This window comes from Eleutherodactylus coqui, chromosome 2 (assembly GCF_035609145.1).
Source record: "Eleutherodactylus coqui strain aEleCoq1 chromosome 2, aEleCoq1.hap1, whole genome shotgun sequence".
Lineage (NCBI taxonomy): Eukaryota > Metazoa > Chordata > Amphibia > Anura > Eleutherodactylidae > Eleutherodactylus > Eleutherodactylus coqui.
The window spans coordinates 320,226,298-320,244,623 of NC_089838.1; the positions used below are offsets into that span (position 1 = coordinate 320,226,298).

An 18,326-nucleotide genomic window follows, 5' to 3' on the forward strand; every position below is an offset into this window, starting at 1 on the left:
AGCCCGAGATAACTCAAGGCGGCTGAGGAGACTTAATGTGAAGCCCCTTATTTTGTGATGCCTGCCCCTTTAAATAAAACGGCGATGCTGAAATGAAGTATATAAGCATGGAGGACTCCCATGGCGCTCCCCAGTGGCCGTAATCTGGATTTACTGACAACGTGAGATTAGGGCGAGAAGTCCTGGCCAAAGATCTACAACCCAAGACGCACAACATCTTAGAACAAACAGGTTCTCACCGACAGGATCTACTCGGTCAAGGTGATCCACAAAATCCCTCTTCCCCAGGTAGACGGTCAGCTGTAAGAAACAGGAGAGCGTTAGATCAGCAGCATATGTATTTTGCCCCTTCCAAGAGCTCCCCCTACTGCCCCGCTGGCGTCATTACCACGTCCCGCAGCTGCTTCTTGTACACAGTGAGGCCTCGGGGTACATCGCAGAGGATCTTCTCCAAATCTAACAAGTCCATCCCGCTCGCCTCTGTATCTGCAGAGCTCTATCTGTCTGTTTACCTCGCCCCGTACCCCCCCCCCCTCCCCGGGGACCCGGCCTCCGGAGATAACACGCCGCCTATCACTGGGGGCCGCTATGGTGACAGTAACGATAGGAGCCAGTAACCCTTCCTCCGCTGGAGGCCACAAGTTGCTCACCTTACAATTCGGGCTGGATTTCTTGAAGACTCTGCAAGGAGAAAGGAAAAAGATGCATTAATGCTATAATCTTATGCGTCAGCTGATCATGTGACGTAGTCATGTGACATCGACGCAGATTTTTGGTTTACATAGGGTTGCAAGGTTCAAGAGCAGAAAAGCCCTCTAACCTTAGCGTGGGTGTCCCCTGGGTCCTATACTCCGCCCTCTACACCCCCTCAGAGAAGTAACAAGGAGAAGTGGCGCTGCTAAACAGCCCAAAGCCCCAAGACTACAACAGGATTTAAAGGGGCTTTCCAGCCGACAGCCCATCCTCAAGAACAGTCATCAATACCCGATTGCTGTGGGTCTGCTGCTCCTGATGCCTGCTAGAGGCCAGGGCAGGTATTCACTGCATAGAACAGCGCTGTACAGTTTGTAGTGGGAGTTTTTGGTATAGCAGATCAATCCCAGTCACTTGGACGGACAGAGCTGCTCTCAGGCTATGTGACAAATGAATGTGACATCACTGGCTTGAAAAAAGGCCATAGAGGTCACCTGAGCACATAACGGCTTCAATCAGCTGATCAGCAGGGGTCCTGAGCGGCAGACCCCCAAAGATTTGATACCTATTCCGATCAGACGTTAATATGATTAACCCCTTAAGGCTTCTGGGCGCACACGCACACCCGTCAGTGTTTGTATAGAACAAAATCGGGCGCCAACCATGCAGGCCAGGTACCGCTATTGCCGACAGCTGCCACCAGCCAGCAAAATGCCCCGATGAACGTTTAGGGGGTTCCAAAACTACCCCTCTGCAATGAGATTGTGAGGTGCCATTCTGCTGCCATGTATTTCTGTCTATTAGGATGCGCATGTGGCCAGTCTTAATAGAATGCCAGCAGGAAAACCATATACACTGCAATTCTGAAGTATTGCAGTATATGGTATAAGTCATCAAACAATCACAAGCTCAAGTCCCCCCTGGGGGCGGCTAAGAAAAGAAATGAAAAAGTGAAATAAAAGTTTATTATAAAAATAAAGTATATTAAAATTCAGAAACACCCCTTTTCCCATATGCATAATATTTAAAAAAATCTGAGAAAAAAAAAATTTGACACCACCGTGTCCGTAAATGTCAGATCTGTCAAAATGACACTTGATGCGCGCTCTGAACGGCTGCGGGAAAAAAAGGCAATACCAGAATTTAGCTTTTTTCTGGTCACCCCATCTCCAAGGAAAAATGTAATAAAAAGTGATCAAACAAGTTTGTAGGTGCTCCAAAAATGTACCAATAGAAACTGCAGGTCGTCCTGCAAACGAGCCGCCGCAGAGCTAGGTGACGGAAGAACAAGCCGGGTACGGCGGGCAGAGAGGCGGCAGACAACGGATTTAGTCTAAAAACATTTTTTAAAGCAGTGAAGCAAAAATAAGTAGAAAAACTATAAATTTGGTAATGTAATCGTACTGCCCAACGGGAAAGAGTCATCAGGTAATTTTTGCGACAGTGTAAGAAAACCGCAAAGATGACGAAATTGTTTATTTTCCCCCATTTCACACTACTAGAGGATTTTCAGTACATTAAGGGTGTTCTGCCGCGGTGCGCAGATGAGCGGCCCGTGACGTCACATGACCCTCAACCTGTGTATAAGCCCCCAGCAGCTCGTGGCGTCACATGACCCTCACCCTGTGTATAAGCCCCCAGAGCCCGTTACACCCGGCGACTTATCGCTTGCCATCACCGCCAGCTCGGCCGTCTGCTCCGTGTACCGCGGATATATTGTTCGCACCGGAATCGTTCAGCCGTCACATTCGCTGTACAAGTAATAACTGAAGGACCGCGCCGCCGCCCCTCCGGCCGCTTCACACCGCGATAAGGTCACGCAAGGTGTGTGCTTTGAGACGCACAAATACGAACCCCGATAACCTGAATGGGGTCACACACCTGAGCGATGTCCTCCTGCACGGCACCACACAAATGGTGGCCTGTCCTATCTTCTACGTGATCTCGCAGCGCAGCCCTATTGAAAGCGATGAGAGAACTTGGCGATCCTCTGCTGTGACCGCTGTGGGGGGGGGATCCCTGCATCCCCTAAGTGATGGGAGGCGCCTCGCATCCTTGGGTTCATATGGTGGGGAGTGCGATGTGGGGGTGGGGTTCACAGTCCATACCGCGCCGCCCCCGTGTGATCCGCCTCAGTGACTCCGCCTGTTTGCCTTAATGACCAACTCATCTTTGGATTTCCTTTTTACAGCTTTTGGTGCGCCCGGTATCCACCGGCGACTCCACGTTTATACAGGGGTTTTACGTTTTGCTATTTTTGTAGACAGAAAACACTAATTATGCCGCCTGCAGACGGCCCCGTCGGATCCTGCTGCAAGAATTCTCGCAATGGGATGCGGTGCCATGCCCCTGCAGAGGCCCGTGGCTCACCCACACCTGGCATCTTCTGCTTCCTGCTATGCGCCGGCTGCCGGCGAGATGGCGCAGAGCCGGCCCGGCACTACTGACAGGCCTGTGCCCGCCTCTGCAAGCCCCGCACAGAAATAGAACATGCCGCGATTTGTTTTCGGCGTGTGATTTCACGCGGACAAATCGCGGCCATCGGCCTAAGTTTCCCCTGGCGCGGCGGTAGTCCGAGGGCACAGCGTGTCGTCTGCCGTGACCTCCAGGCGGCATTATCTGATCTTTGGGAACAAACATTTTGATTGATTTTATGCCATTTTTTCTCTAGAGGCAGGATTAACAAAATCTGCAATTCTGGCCCGTTTTATTTGTACCGGCGTTCCCCGTGCGGTGCAAGTAATATGTTGGCGTAATGCCGTGGGCGCTGCTATTACACAGATACCACATTCATTTGGGCGGTTTGGTGGGGGGGGGGGGTAAGGTCACATTATCAGCTTATAACGGCACGGCTGATATCGGTCACATGTGCGGAGGCGAACGTCCTCAGTGCTGGAGATAAGCCATCGCGGGGGAAGTTAACGTTTGGTTTAAATACCGATCATTCCATCGTTGTCATTCGCTGGGCCAGTAATGTGAGCGACCGCCCCTTACATAACGACGCACAATGCGCAGCGTGCATCAGCTAGTCAGAGCAGAGGTGCCGCCATCTTGGTTTGTCCGGGCTCAGAGGGTCACTATAAAGGGGGATCTACCACTAAAAAGAAATGCCTTCTCCACAGGACACAGAATACTTGTCTGCCGGACCCCCACTGATGGAGACCCCCAACAGAACACCACATGCGTGATCACCGCTCCATTCATGGGACAGAGGGAGGTAAGTGAGCGCCGCATCCCCACCTGCGCCCCGGCAGTGAATGGCGCGGCGCTCCCGCGTGCATCTGATATTTTTATCTTTTCCTTCCCACTTTCACAATCATCGTAACGTCTTCTCCATCGCTGTGCGCCGGGATTTGGGTTTTTGCGGGACAAGTTGTCTTTTTCGATGGCACCATTTACGGCGCCGTGTGATTGGGTTAAAAACAAAAAAAACCTCAATTTTGACTTTTTTTTCCCCCAAGAGGAGTAAGGCGGTGGCGGAGGGGACACTTTTTACAACATACATGGCGAAAATGACGTAACATCATTCTGTGGGTCCATATGATCACATGATGCCGCGTGTATACAGTAACAGATTGCCTTCCGCCGCCATCTTCTGGCCGCCGTAACTTATTTATCCCCCGCAGGTGCGGTTGTGGGGGCTCGTTTTTCACGGGACAGCCTGTAGCTTCTATTGACTCCATGTTGGGGTGCAAATGATTTTTTACATTTCTGCTTGGACAGGGGGCGATGTTGTCACTGATGGCATTCACTTTAATAGTTCTGACTTTAATGGACGCATCAACACTTTTAGTCCCCATAGGGGACTTGAGCCAGTGATCATTTGATCGTTTATACAGTGTACTGCAATACTTCATTACAGTGTATTGAATGTCAGCAGGGGGCATAGGCACATACCAACGGAGAGAAACACCGCACCCTCTGAGCCTTCACAAGGCCCCCGGCCCCCATGACACCTGAACAGCACCCAGCGAGGGGCTAGGGAGCAGGCACTTCGGGGGGGACGGCAGGCACTCACTGCCTGTCAGGCCAGTTAAATACTGCTGGCCTATTTGACAGCGGCATCTAAATAATGAAGGTCCCCTTTACACAAGACAACTTATTGGGGGCAGACGCCCGCCAGCTGGTCCCGGTGATAATCCTTCCTTTGGCTTCACTCCGGATTGATCCCTACCAGTGAATGGAGTCATATACAGGAGCGATGGCTGCTCTATCTTCACGTCCCTCGGAACGCACTGCCCATCGATTTGAATGGCAGCTTTAATGCCTCGCATGCCCTGCGATGTGCTCCATGGAAATCAATGGGAAACACTTCTGATCCTCCGTCGCACGTGAAACCTCACCGATGTGAAGAGTTTTTCAGGCAAAACCGCCTCGCATCCGCAGGTAAATCACACGTTGGTGGGCGCGATATTGAGCAGGGCATCACGGCACGATACCAGGCTCGCCCGCATGTGGGGAGCCCATCGGAGTTTTCTCCAATCACATCTGTCAAAGGCGCCACCACAAACGGAGCGGCGTACAAAGACAGGCAGCTGCGCCACATATGGAGCGTACAAAGACAGGCAGCCGGCGCCACGTACGGAGCGCCCGACGCACAGAGACAGGCAGCCGGCGCCACGTACGGAGCGCCCGACGCACAGAGACAGGCAGCCGGCGCCACGTACGGAGCGCCCGACGCACAGAGACAGGCAGCCGGCGCCACGTACGGAGCGCCCGACGCACAGAGACAGGCAGCCGGCGCCACGTACGGAGCGCCCGACGCACAGAGACAGGCAGCCGGCGCCACGTACGGAGCGCCCGACGCACAGAGACAGGCAGCCGGCGCCACGTACGGAGCGCCCGACGCACAGAGACAGGCAGCCGGCGCCACGTACGGAGCGCCCGACGCACAGAGACAGGCAGCCGGCGCCACGTACGGAGCGCCCGACGCACAGAGACAGGCAGCCGGCGCCACGTACGGAGCGCCCGACGCACAGAGACAGGCAGCCGGCGCCACGTACGGAGCGCCCGACGCACAGAGACAGGCAGCCGGCGCCACGTACGGAGCGCCCGACGCACAGAGACAGGCAGCCGGCGCCACGTACGGAGCGCCCGACGCACAGAGACAGGCAGCCGGCGCCACGTACGGAGCGCCCGACGCACAGAGACAGGCAGCCGGCGCCACGTACGGAGCGCCCGACGCACAGAGACAGGCAGCCGGCGCCACGTACGGAGCGCCCGACGCACAGAGACAGGCAGCCGGCGCCACGTACGGAGCGCCCGACGCACAGAGACAGGCAGCCGGCGCCACGTACGGAGCGCCCGACGCACAGAGACAGGCAGCCGGCGCCACGTACGGAGCGCCCGACGCACAGAGACAGGCAGCCGGCGCCACGTACGGAGCGCCCGACGCACAGAGACAGGCAGCCGGCGCCACGTACGGAGCGCCCGACGCACAGAGACAGGCAGCCGGCGCCACGTACGGAGCGCCCGACGCACAGAGACAGGCAGCCGCCGCCGCGTACAGAGCGTGCGACGCACAAAGGCAGGCGTCCGCCACGTACGGAGCGCCCGACGCACAGAGACAGGCAGCCGGCGCAATACGGAGCGCCCGACGCACAGAGACAGGCGTCCGCCACGTACGGAGCGCCCGACGCACAGAGACAGGCAGCCGTCGCAATACGGAGCGCCCGACGCACAGACAGGCAGCCGGCGCCACGTACGGAGCGCCCGACGCACAGAGACAGGCAGCCGCCGCCACGTACAGAGCGCCCGACGCACAGAGACAGGCAGCCGGCGCCACGTACGGAGCGCCCGACGCACAGAGACAGGCAGCCGGCGCCACGTACGGAGCGCCCGACGCACAGAGACAGGCAGCCGGCGCCACGTACGGAGCGCCCGACGCACAGAGACAGGCAGCCGGCGCCACGTACGGAGCGCCCGACGCACAGAGACAGGCAGCCGGCGCCACGTACGGAGCGCCCGACGCACAGAGACAGGCAGCCGGCGCAATACGGAGCGCCCGACGCACAGAGACAGGCAGCCGGCGCAATACGGAGCGCCCGACGCACAGAGACAGGCAGCCGGCGCAATACGGAGCGCCCGACGCACAGAGACAGGCAGCCGGCGCAATACGGAGCGCCCGACGCACAGAGACAGGCAGCCGGCGCAATACGGAGCGCCCGACGCACAGAGACAGGCAGCCGGCGCAATACGGAGCACTCGACGCACAGAGACAGGCAGCCAGCGCCACGTACGGAGCGCCCGACGCACAGAGACAGGCAGCCGGCGCCACGTACGGAGCGCCCGACGCACAGAGACAGGCAGCCGGCGCCACGTACGGAGCGCCCGACGCACAGAGACAGGCAGCCGGCGCCACGTACGGAGCACCCGACGCACAGAGACAGGCAGCCGGCGCCACGTACGGAGCGCCCGACGCACAGAGACAGGCAGCCGGCGCCACGTACGGAGCGCCCGACGCACAGAGACAGGCAGCCGGCGCCACGTACGGAGCGCCCGACGCACAGAGACAGGCAGCCGGCGCCACGTACGGAGCGCCCGACGCACAGAGACAGGCAGCCGGCTCCACGTACAGAGCGCGCGACGCACAAAGGCAGGCGTCCGCCACGTACGGAGCGGACCACGTACAAACCCCAGCGGCGGAGGACATACGTGTGTGGGGTAACAGAAGTCCTATGGCGATGGGTCTTCAGGCTCTCACTAGGCCTCCGGCTGCCATGACAACCATCAGGGACACCATCAATGAGACCGACCCAAACAGTTCAGGCTGATGGACTAAGATCTCCTACACCGGACCGCTAACGAGCAATTACCGTATCGTTCTAATTTGAGCGCCAATTGTTTACTGAAGCCGCGGCCAGCGATCGAATGATTATTCATTTATGCCAGCATGAGAATCGTCGTTGGCTCAGTCGCCCTAAACCCCAATGCCCCCTCCCCCCACCCGGGCGCAGCGCGCTGAACGCTCTTAAAACGGTAAATAAACGATTTATCTGTGTCTATAAAATGGCGCAGACGAGCAAACTGTCCTTTTTACTTGTAAGATTGGCTTCAGGAGAAGCGCTGTGCCACGTGTCGCCCGCGCTATGAGGTGGCACCGCCGGTCACATTACCAGGCGTCGTTAGCGCTGTGCCACGTGTCCGCCCGCGCTGTGAGGTGGCACCGCCGGTCACATTACCAGGCGTCGTTAGCGCTGTGCCACGTGTCCGCCCGCGCTGTGAGGTGGCACCGCCGGTCACATTACCAGGCGTCGTTATCAGCTTATAACGGCGCGGCCGATATCAGTCACACGTGTGGAGGCAAACGTCCGCAGCGCTGGAGATAAGCCATCGCCGGGGGAGGGGGGGCAGCCCAACGTCTTCTCACTTAGACTATTTTAAAAACATTTTATTCCGCTTCAGCCGGCTGATAGCAGAGAGCAGTAGATTACAGGTAAAGTCACAGGAAAAGTGACCGTGAGCGGCGGGACGGCGGAGGAGCGCGAAGGTTTCCAGACCGCAGGTGTCCGCATGTAAATACTGCATCCACTGAACACGAGTAGCTTCCCTCATACGTGTCGCAATGCGCCCTCCGCCCGGGTAAACAAGTGCGTCCGCGGCTGTACACATGACCTGCGGCAATACCGCGACCGTGTACACAGCATAAGGGAAAGCAAACGCCGTACGCAAGAGTACGAAAATAATCTGATTCAAGAACAGAATGCCGGAGCGGCAGTGGAGACTGAACCTCAGGCAGAAGGGTGGCAGATTGTGAAACTCAACAGGATGAGGATCCGAAACCGCAGCGCCGAATATAAAAGGAGGAAGGAACAGAAAGGGGAACATCGGCCACGCCGATGGCTACAGGACTAATGGTTGCCAAGTGTTAAGCAAGAGAACCCCGGCTGTCCGAGCGGCCGGAGAAAAACCGGCGCACCCACGCTCATAGGACTGTCATGGCGGCGGCAGGAGGAGAACGTCCCCCTCAGTTACTGCACAGCGAACCTCAGTGGTCAAAACGGTCTTGGTTGCCCCGAGCAACCAGTCAGAGCGCAGCTTTTACTTCTGGGACAGCTGAGGTAAAATGAAAGCTGCGCTGTGATTGGCTGCTGGGGACAACATGTCCGCCGCCTCATCCTTCACTGCGGCGGATTTTGATGCAGATTTTTTTTATGCCCCATCAATTACGCCGAGTGAAAACAGTAAAGATCAGCGCTCCGCCGCGGCGCCACGCGTGGATTCAACCTTGACGGAGGGCAAAATCCATCCGTGGAATAACGGACGAGCGCGCCGATCCGCATCTGACATGCCACACAGGAATTTTGCGCATCAAAAGGGTTAAATCTGCGTGAGGGTGCACGGAAAAAAACGCAACAGAATGTGGAGCTCGCCGTGAGAACAACCCTGAGGCTGCGTTCGCAGCGGGCCGAGTTAAAAATCACGGCAATCTCCGCGCCAGAACCCACAATGTTGGCGCGGTTTTCCCTGTGGAGAAGCCGCGCCATTTACAGAAGCAGCAAATTAGAGGAGAGTTTCAAAATCCTGGCAACACGCTGCGGAGATGGTCAGCACACAATCAGCGGTCTGCGGTGCGGACTGTGGAGCCGCGGGATGTTCGCTACGGCAGCGGATCAGCGGCGCGGACTGTGGAGCCGCGGGATGTTCGCTACGGCAGCGGATCAGCGGCGCGGACTGTGGAGCCGCGCGGACTGTGGAGCCGCGCGGACTGTGGAGCCGCGCGGACTGTGGAGCCGCGCGGACTGTGGAGCCGCGCGGACTGTGGAGCCGCGCGGACTGTGGAGCCGCGCGGACTGTGGAGCCGCGCGGACTGTGGACTACGGCAGCGGATCGGCGGCAGATGCAGCCGGGTCGATACGCCCACTCGCGGCGGCAGATGCAGCAGCGTACTGTGTATATACCCACCCGGGCCGGCAGATACACCAGCGTACATACCCACCCGGGCCGGCGCGTACAGCAGTGTACATGGCGTACAGCAGTGTACATGGCGTACAGCAGTGTACATGGCGTACAGCAGTGTACATGGCGTACAGCAGTGTACATGGCGTACAGCAGTGTACATGGCGTACAGCAGTGTACATGGCGTACAGCAGTGTACATGGCGTACAGCAGTGTACATGGCGTACAGCAGTGTACATGGCGTACAGCAGTGTACATGGCGTACAGCAGTGTACATGGCGTACAGCAGTGTACATGGCGTACAGCAGTGTACATGGCGTACAGCAGTGTACATGGCGTACAGCAGTGTACATGGCGTACAGCAGTGTACATGGCGTACAGCAGTGTACATGGCGTACAGCAGTGTACATGGCGTACAGCAGTGTACATGGCGTACAGCAGTGTACATGGCGTACAGCAGTGTACATGGCGTACAGCAGTGTACATGGCGTACAGCAGTGTACATGGCGTACAGTGTATATACCCACCCGGGGCCGCAGACACGGCAGTGTATATACCCACCCGGGGCCGCAGACACGGCAGTGTATATACCCACCCGGGGCCGCAGACACGGCAGTGTATATACCCACCCGGGGCCGCAGACACGGCAGTGTATATACCCACCCGGGGCCGCAGACACGGCAGTGTATATACCCACCCGGGGCCGCAGACACGGCAGTGTATATACCCACCCGGGGCCGCAGACACGGCAGTGTATATACCCACCCGGGGCCGCAGACACGGCAGTGTATATACCCACCCGGGGCCGCAGACACGGCAGTGTATATACCCACCCGGGGCCGCAGACACGGCAGTGTATATACCCACCCGGGGCCGCAGACACGGCAGTGTATATACCCACCCGGGGCCGCAGACACGGCAGTGTATATACCCACCCGGGGCCGCAGACACGGCAGTGTATATACCCACCCGGGGCCGCAGACACGGCAGTGTATATACCCACCCGGGGCCGCAGACACGGCAGTGTATATACCCACCCGGGGCCGCAGACACGGCAGTGTATATACCCACCCGGGGCAGCAGACACGGCAGTGTATATACCCACCCGGGGCAGCAGATACACTAGCATACAGTGTATACACCCACCCCCCCGGGGCACCAGATACACTAGCATACAGTGTATACACCCACCCCACCCCCCCCCGGGGCACTAGCATACAGTGTATACACCCCCCCCCCCCCCGGGGCACCAGCGTACAGTGTATACACCCACCCCCCCCCGGGGCACCAGCGTACAGTGTATACACCCCCCCCCCCCCCGGGGCACCAGCGTACAGTGTATACACCCACCCCCCCCCCCCCCCCCCCCGGGGCACCAGCGTACAGTGTATACACCCACCCCCCCGGGGCACCAGATACACTAGCATACAGTGTATACACCCCCCCCCCCCCCCCCCCCCGGGGCACTAGCATACAGTGTATACACCCACCCCCCCGGGGCACCAGCGTACAGTGTATACACCCACCCCCCCCGGGGCACCAGCGTACAGTGTATACACCCACCCCCCCCCCCCCGGGGCACCAGCATACAGTGTATACACCCACCCCCCCCCCGGGGCACCAGCGTACAGTGTATACACCCACCCCCCCCCCCGGGGCACCAGGGTACAGTGTATACACCCACCCCCCCGGGGCACCAGGGTACAGTGTATACACCCACCCCCCCGGGGCACCAGGGTACAGTGTATATACCCACCCGGGGCCGCAGACACGGCAGTGTATATACCCACCCGGGGCAGCAGATACACTAGCATACAGTGTATACACCCACCCCCCCGGGGCACCAGGGTACAGTGTATACACCCACCCCCCCGGGGCACCAGCGTACAGTGTATACACCACCACCCCCCCCCCGGAGCACCAGCGTACAGTGTATACACCACCACCCCCCCCCCCGGAGCACCAGCGTACAGTGTATACACCACCACCCCCCCCCCGGAGCACCAGCGTACAGTGTATACACCCACCCCCCCCCCGGGGCACCAGCGTACAGTGTATACACCCACCCCCCCCCCCGGGGCACCAGCGTACAGTGTATACACCCACCCCCCCCCCCGGGGCACCAGCGTACAGTGTATACACCCACCCCCCCCGGGGCAACCAGGGTACAGTGTATACACCCACCCCCCCGGGGGAACCAGGGTACAGTGTATATACCCACCCAAGGCAACAGTGTATATACCCACCGTGGGCAGCATATACAGCAGCGCACAGCGTATAGAGCCAGCCGGGGCAGCAGCGCACAGCGTATAGAGCCAGTCGGGGCAGCAGCGTATAGAGCCAGTCGGGGCAGCAGCGTATAGAGCCAGTCGGGGCAGCAGCGTACACAGCCAGCCGGGGCAGCAGCGTACACAGCCAGCCGGGGCAGCAGCGTACACAGCCAGCCGGGGCAGCAGCGTACACAGCCAGCCGGGGCAGCAGCGTACACAGCCAGCCGGGGCAGCAGCGTACACAGCCAGCCGGGGCAGCAGCGTACACAGCCAGCCGGGGCAGCAGCGTACACAGCCAGCCGGGGCAGCAGCGTACACAGCCAGCCGGGGCAGCAGCGTACACAGCCAGCCGGGGCAGCAGCGTACACAGCCAGCCGGGGCAGCAGCGTACACAGCCAGCCGGGGCAGCAGCGTACACAGCCAGCCGGGGCAGCAGCGTACACAGCCAGCCGGGGCAGCAGCGTACACAGCCAGCCGGGGCAGCAGCGTACACAGCCAGCCGGGGCAGCAGCGTACACAGCCAGCCGGGGCAGCAGCGTACACAGCCAGCCGGGGCAGCAGCGTACACAGCCAGCCGGGGCAGCAGCGTACACAGCCAGCCGGGGCAGCAGCGTACACAGCCAGCCGGGGCAGCAGCGTACACAGCCAGCCGGGGCAGCAGCGTACACAGCCAGCCGGGGCAGCAGCGTACACAGCCAGCCGGGGCAGCAGCGTACACAGCCAGCCGGGGCAGCAGCGTACACAGCCAGCCGGGGCAGCAGCGTACACAGCCAGCCGGGGCAGCAGCGTACACAGCCAGCCGGGGCAGCAGCGTACACAGCCAGCCGGGGCAGCAGCGTACACAGCCAGCCGGGGCAGCAGCGTACACAGCCAGCCGGGGCAGCAGCGTACACAGCCAGCCGGGGCAGCAGCGTACACAGCCAGCCGGGGCAGCAGCGTACACAGCCAGCCGGGGCAGCAGCGTACACAGCCAGCCGGGGCAGCAGCGTACACAGCCAGCCGGGGCAGCAGCGTACAGCGTATACAGCCAGCCGGGGCAGCAGCGTACAGCGTATACAGCCAGCCGGGGCAGCAGCGTACAGCGTATACAGCCAGCCGGGGCAGCAGCGTACAGTTTATACAGCCAGCCGGGGCAGCAGCGTACAGTTTATACAGCCAGCCGGGGCAGCAGCGTACAGCTTATACAGCCAGCCGGGGCAGCAGCGTACAGCTTATACAGCCAGCCGGGGCAGCAGCGTACAGGAGTGTACAGTGTATATACCCACCCAAGGCAGCAGTGTATATACCCACCATGGGCAGCATATACAGCAGCGTATATACCCATCCAGGGCAGCAGTGTATATACCCACCCAGGGCGGCAGCGGCGTACAGTGTATATACCCACCGTGGGCAGCATATACAGCAGCGTACAGTGTATACAGCCAGCCGGGGCAGCAGCGTACAGTCTATACAGCCAGCCGGGGCAGCAGCGTACAGTCTATACAGCCAGCCGGGGCAGCAGCGTACAGTCTATACAGCCAGCCGGGGCAGCAGCGTACAGTCTATACAGCCAGCCGGGGCAGCAGCGTACAGTCTATACAGCCAGCCGGGGCAGCAGCGTACAGTCTATACAGCCAGCCGGGGCAGCAGCGTACAGTCTATACAGCCAGCCGGGGCAGCAGCGTACAGTCTATACAGCCAGCCGGGGCAGCAGCGTACAGTCTATACAGCCAGCCGGGGCAGCAGCGTACAGTCTATACAGCCAGCCGGGGCAGCAGCGTACAGTCTATACAGCCAGCCGGGGCAGCAGCGTACAGTCTATACAGCCAGCCGGGGCAGCAGCGTACAGTCTATACAGCCAGCCGGGGCAGCAGCGTACAGTCTATACAGCCAGCCGGGGCAGCAGCGTACAGTCTATACAGCCAGCCGGGGCAGCAGCGTACAGTCTATACAGCCAGCCGGGGCAGCAGCGTACAGTCTATACAGCCAGCCGGGGCAGCAGCGTACAGTCTATACAGCCAGCCGGGGCAGCAGCGTACAGTCTATACAGCCAGCCGGGGCAGCAGCGTACAGTCTATACAGCCAGCCGGGGCAGCAGCGTACAGTCTATACAGCCAGCCGGGGCAGCAGCGTACAGTCTATACAGCCAGCCGGGGCAGCAGCGTACAGTCTATACAGCCAGCCGGGGCAGCAGCGTACAGTCTATACAGCCAGCCGGGGCAGCAGCGTACAGTCTATACAGCCAGCCGGGGCAGCAGCGTACAGTCTATACAGCCAGCCGGGGCAGCAGCGTACAGTCTATACAGCCAGCCGGGGCAGCAGCGTACAGTCTATACAGCCAGCCGGGGCAGCAGCGTACAGTCTATACAGCCAGCCGGGGCAGCAGCGTACAGTCTATACAGCCAGCCGGGGCAGCAGCGTACAGTCTATACAGCCAGCCGGGGCAGCAGCGTACAGTCTATACAGCCAGCCGGGGCAGCAGCGTATAGTGTATACAGCCAGCCGGGGCAGCAGCGTACAGTGTATACAGCCAGCCGGGGCAGCAGCGTACAGTGTATACAGCCAGCCGGGGCAGCAGCGTACAGTGTATACAGCCAGCCGGGGCAGCAGCGTACAGGAGTGTACAGTGTATATACCCACCGTGGGCAGCATATACAGCAGTGTATATACCCACCGTGGGCAGCAGCGTACAGTGTATATACCCACCCGGGGCAGCATATACAGCAGTGTATATACCCACCGTGGGCAGCAGCGTACAGTGTATATACCCACCCGGGGCAGCAGCGTACAGTGTATACAGCCAGCCGGGGCAGCAGCGTACAGGAGTGTACAGTGTATATACCCACCGTGGGCAGCATATACAGCAGTGTATATACCCACCGTGGGCAGCAGCGTACAGTGTATATACCCACCCGGGGCAGCATATACAGCAGTGTATATACCCACCGTGGGCAGCAGCGTACAGTGTATATACCCACCCGGGGCAGCAGCGTACAGTGTATATACCCACCCGGGGCAGCAGCGTACAGTGTATATACCCACCCGGGGCAGCAGCGTACAGTGTATATACCCAACCAGGGCAGCATATACAGCAGCGTACAGTGTATATACCCAACCAGGGCAGCATATACAGCAGCGTAAAGTGTATATACCCAGCCGGGGCGGCAGCGGCGTACAGTGTATATACCCACCCGGGGCGGCAGCGGCGTACAGTGTATATACCCACCCGGGGCGGCAGCGGCGTACAGTGTATATACCCACCCGGGGCGGCAGCGGCGTACAGTGTATATACCCACCCGGGGCGGCAGCGGCGTACAGTGTATATACCCACCCGGGGCAGCGGCGTACAGTGTATATACCCACCCGGGGCAGCGGCGTACAGTGTATATACCCACCGTGGGCAGCATATACAGCAGCGTACAGTGTATACAGCCAGCCAGGGCAGCAGCGTACAGTGTATACAGCCAGCCAGGGCAGCAGCGTACAGTGTATACAGCCAGCCGGGGCAGAAGCGTACAGTGTATACAGCCAGCCGGGGCAGCAGCGTACAGTGTATACAGCCAGCCGGGGCAGCAGCGTACAGTGTATACAGCCAGCCGGGGCAGCAGCGTACAGGAGTGTACAGTGTATATACCCACCCGGGGCAGCAGCGTACAGTGTATATACCCACCCGGGGCAGCAGCGTACAGTGTATATACCCACCCGGGGCAGCAGCGTACAGTGTATATACCCACCCGGGGCAGCAGCGTACAGTGTATATACCCAACCAGGGCAGCACATACAGCGTATATACCCAACCAGGGCAGCACATACAGCAGCGTAAAGTGTATATACCCACCCGGGGCAGCAGCGTACAGTGTATATACCCACCCGGGGCAGCAGTGTACAGTGTATATACCCACCCGGGGCAGCAGTGTACAGTGTATATACCCACCCAAGGCAGCAGTGTATATACCCACCGTGGGCAGCATATACAGCAGTGTATATACCCAACCAGGGCAGCAGCGTACAGTGCATATAGCCACCCGGGGCAGCATATACAGCGGTGTACAGTGTATATACCTACCGTGGGCAGCATATACAGCACTGTATATACCCACCCGGGGGAGCAGTGTACAGTGTATATACCCACCCGGGGGAGCAGTGTACAGTGTATATACCCACCCGGGGGAGCAGTGTACAGTGTATATACCCACCCAGGACAACAGTGTATATAGCCACTTCATGCACTGGATACAGCACTCGGGCTCGGTCATGCAGTATGCACACAGCAGCTCTGCTGACAACTCCGGTGATCACACCGCAAGGACTCACCGTGTTCCCGCTCTCTCCCCCATCTTCCCGGATCCTCCGCCTCGCTCACGGGGCCGCGCGCTCTCTGCCCCCCTTCCCTAGCGGGGACGCGCACGGTTACATCCAGGGCGGAGCCCAAGGACGCTCCCAGACACCGTGGATTGTTATTGGCTGAGAACGTTTCGGGTTGCCACGCCCATCTACGTTAATTAGACGGCAGAGTTGACGCCCCACTGAAGGTGTGTAGTGACGTCATGACGTGAGAGGATGCCCCCTCACGGCATCTTCGTGAGGGGGATTCGGGGTAAAAACGCTCTGATTGGATAAGGACGGTGTGCGTACGGATATGTAAATCAGGTCACTGGGCTCGCATCTTGATTGGTGAACGCCGGGCAATACGCTAATAAACAAATCACGTTCTACTCCGCAGCTCTGTCCGGCGCACCTGTCGTACACCTGGGGGCGGCCATGTTATTGGCAGGATTCTGGATAGCTGAACAGTTGCAGGTCCCAACAATAATGGGAGCATCACCCCCCATTGACCTCAATGGGGTCCTTTGATGCGCAGAAAAATAGAGCGCGCTGCAGGTTTTTGCGTGACTGAAATGCATGCGCAAAATCCGTAAATGTGAATGCATCCTTTGAAATCAATGCCTTCTCTTCTCTGTATCGCGCGCCCAAGTTTTACGTATACAAATATGCCGTGTGAAGAAGCCCCCAATGGGACAAGTGCGCGATACAGCGGGGCGCTGGACTGTCACCTCAGTAACCGCCCTACCCATCATGCAACAGCGCCTGCACATCAGATAGTTTGCTTGTTGACGTCAGCGTTTTCTTCTGCGGATCGGTATAATAGTAAACGCCGGTTCCGTTTTTCTTCATAGAGAGCTCAGTGATCCTTAAAAAAACGGAACTCTGGTTTCCGTTTGGTTCAGTTTTAAATCCGTCTTGCTGTCCGTTTCATTTACGCCGTATTTACACGTGCGAGCGCGATATTATTTGGAGAGACTCAGACCGATATCGCGCTTGTGAACATGAGATTCTTACTGCGACCCTTACCGCGCTCGCCCGCGTGAACGCACCCCGAGGAGATGTCGGATTCTTCCTCTGCTAGTTGTGTCACCTTGTAGGCCCCGCCTCTAGCAGCATCTAATAGGCTGCTGTCATAGGTTTAGTAGACTGCACTACCTAAGTAATGCAGTGTACTATCCTAGTGATCACATCTTCAAGTTCCCTGAAGGGACTAAAAAATAGTGTCAAAAAAGTTCAATAAAGTTTAATTTATAGAAAAAAGGTCCTTTTTTTAATACACATTTTTCCTTATGAAAAACCTTTTTTAAAATAATAAAATACTTTTATTCTTTTTTTTTTTTTTTTTTTTTAAAGCAGCACATAATAGTTATTAGCGCATTTCTATCGAGCCGAACGATGAAAATATTTTGCTATTTATGGTGAACGCTGCAAAAATATTTAAAAAACTAACGCCAGAATTGCTATTTTTCTTTTTTTCTCGTACATCCCCAAAAAAGACAATAAAAACCAATCCCGGAGTCACATGAGCCGCTATTCGCGGTACAACGCTCCTATTGTTTTTAATGGGACCGCTCACACAGGCGCAGACAGCCGATACGATCATGGCGCCTTTCAGCGCCGCGATTTTTGAGCGTGGCATGTTCTATTTTTGGGCGGTTCAGCATTTTTAAACACTGTGCGTTTAACCCTTTGTAGTGGGCCGCAGTTAATGGGGCCCCTCTAATGTATGAAGGTTGCGAGTTCAATCCCAGTAGCCGGCTTAACCCTTTGCAATCCAATTTTGGATTCAGGGTTTCCTAGGGGGCTTTCTCTTTCTGCCATTATACAATGGCACCATCTGCTGGCTAGAGCCAGTACTGCGGTATGGGACATGCCGGAGAGGCCCCCCAACAGCATAGCAGACAGTAATATACAGTAAGAATACCCTGCCGGACGTCTTCCAATATCGGAGCTGTACAGCCTTCAATCAGAATATCTTTAGACGTCAGACAGTGGATTGGAAAGGGTTAAGGTTGATTCAGCCTTCCATTCTTCTGAAGTTGGTAAAATGATCTTGCTGGGGGGCAAAAATGTCTGGGGGAAGGCAACAGCAAACCACCCTGCAAAAACAGTCTGTCAAGTAAATGTCACAATGTGGCGTCCCCCTACGAGTCAGTCGTG

General features: G+C 58.0%; 1 protein-coding gene across 3 annotated transcripts in view; it reads right to left on the reverse strand.

Annotated features, from left to right (window-relative positions):
• The window catches only part of ARRB2 (arrestin beta 2), a 44,774-nt gene extending 28,521 nt beyond the window's left edge, over positions 1-16,253 (reverse strand). For 2 of the 3 annotated variants that reach the window (XM_066593754.1, XM_066593752.1), the window contains exons 1-3: positions 16,155-16,253; positions 651-681; positions 240-300 (exon numbers count right to left, since the gene is read on the reverse strand). In XM_066593754.1, the coding sequence (XP_066449851.1) occupies positions 240-300; positions 651-681; positions 16,155-16,177 (115 nt within the window). In that variant the 5' untranslated portion in view covers positions 16,178-16,253. Of the gene's footprint in view, positions 1-239; positions 301-388; positions 490-650; positions 682-16,154 lie in introns of those variants that run through there. The other variant, XM_066593753.1, reaches the window with a different exon arrangement.
• Positions 16,254-18,326: the final 2,073 nt, after the last annotated feature.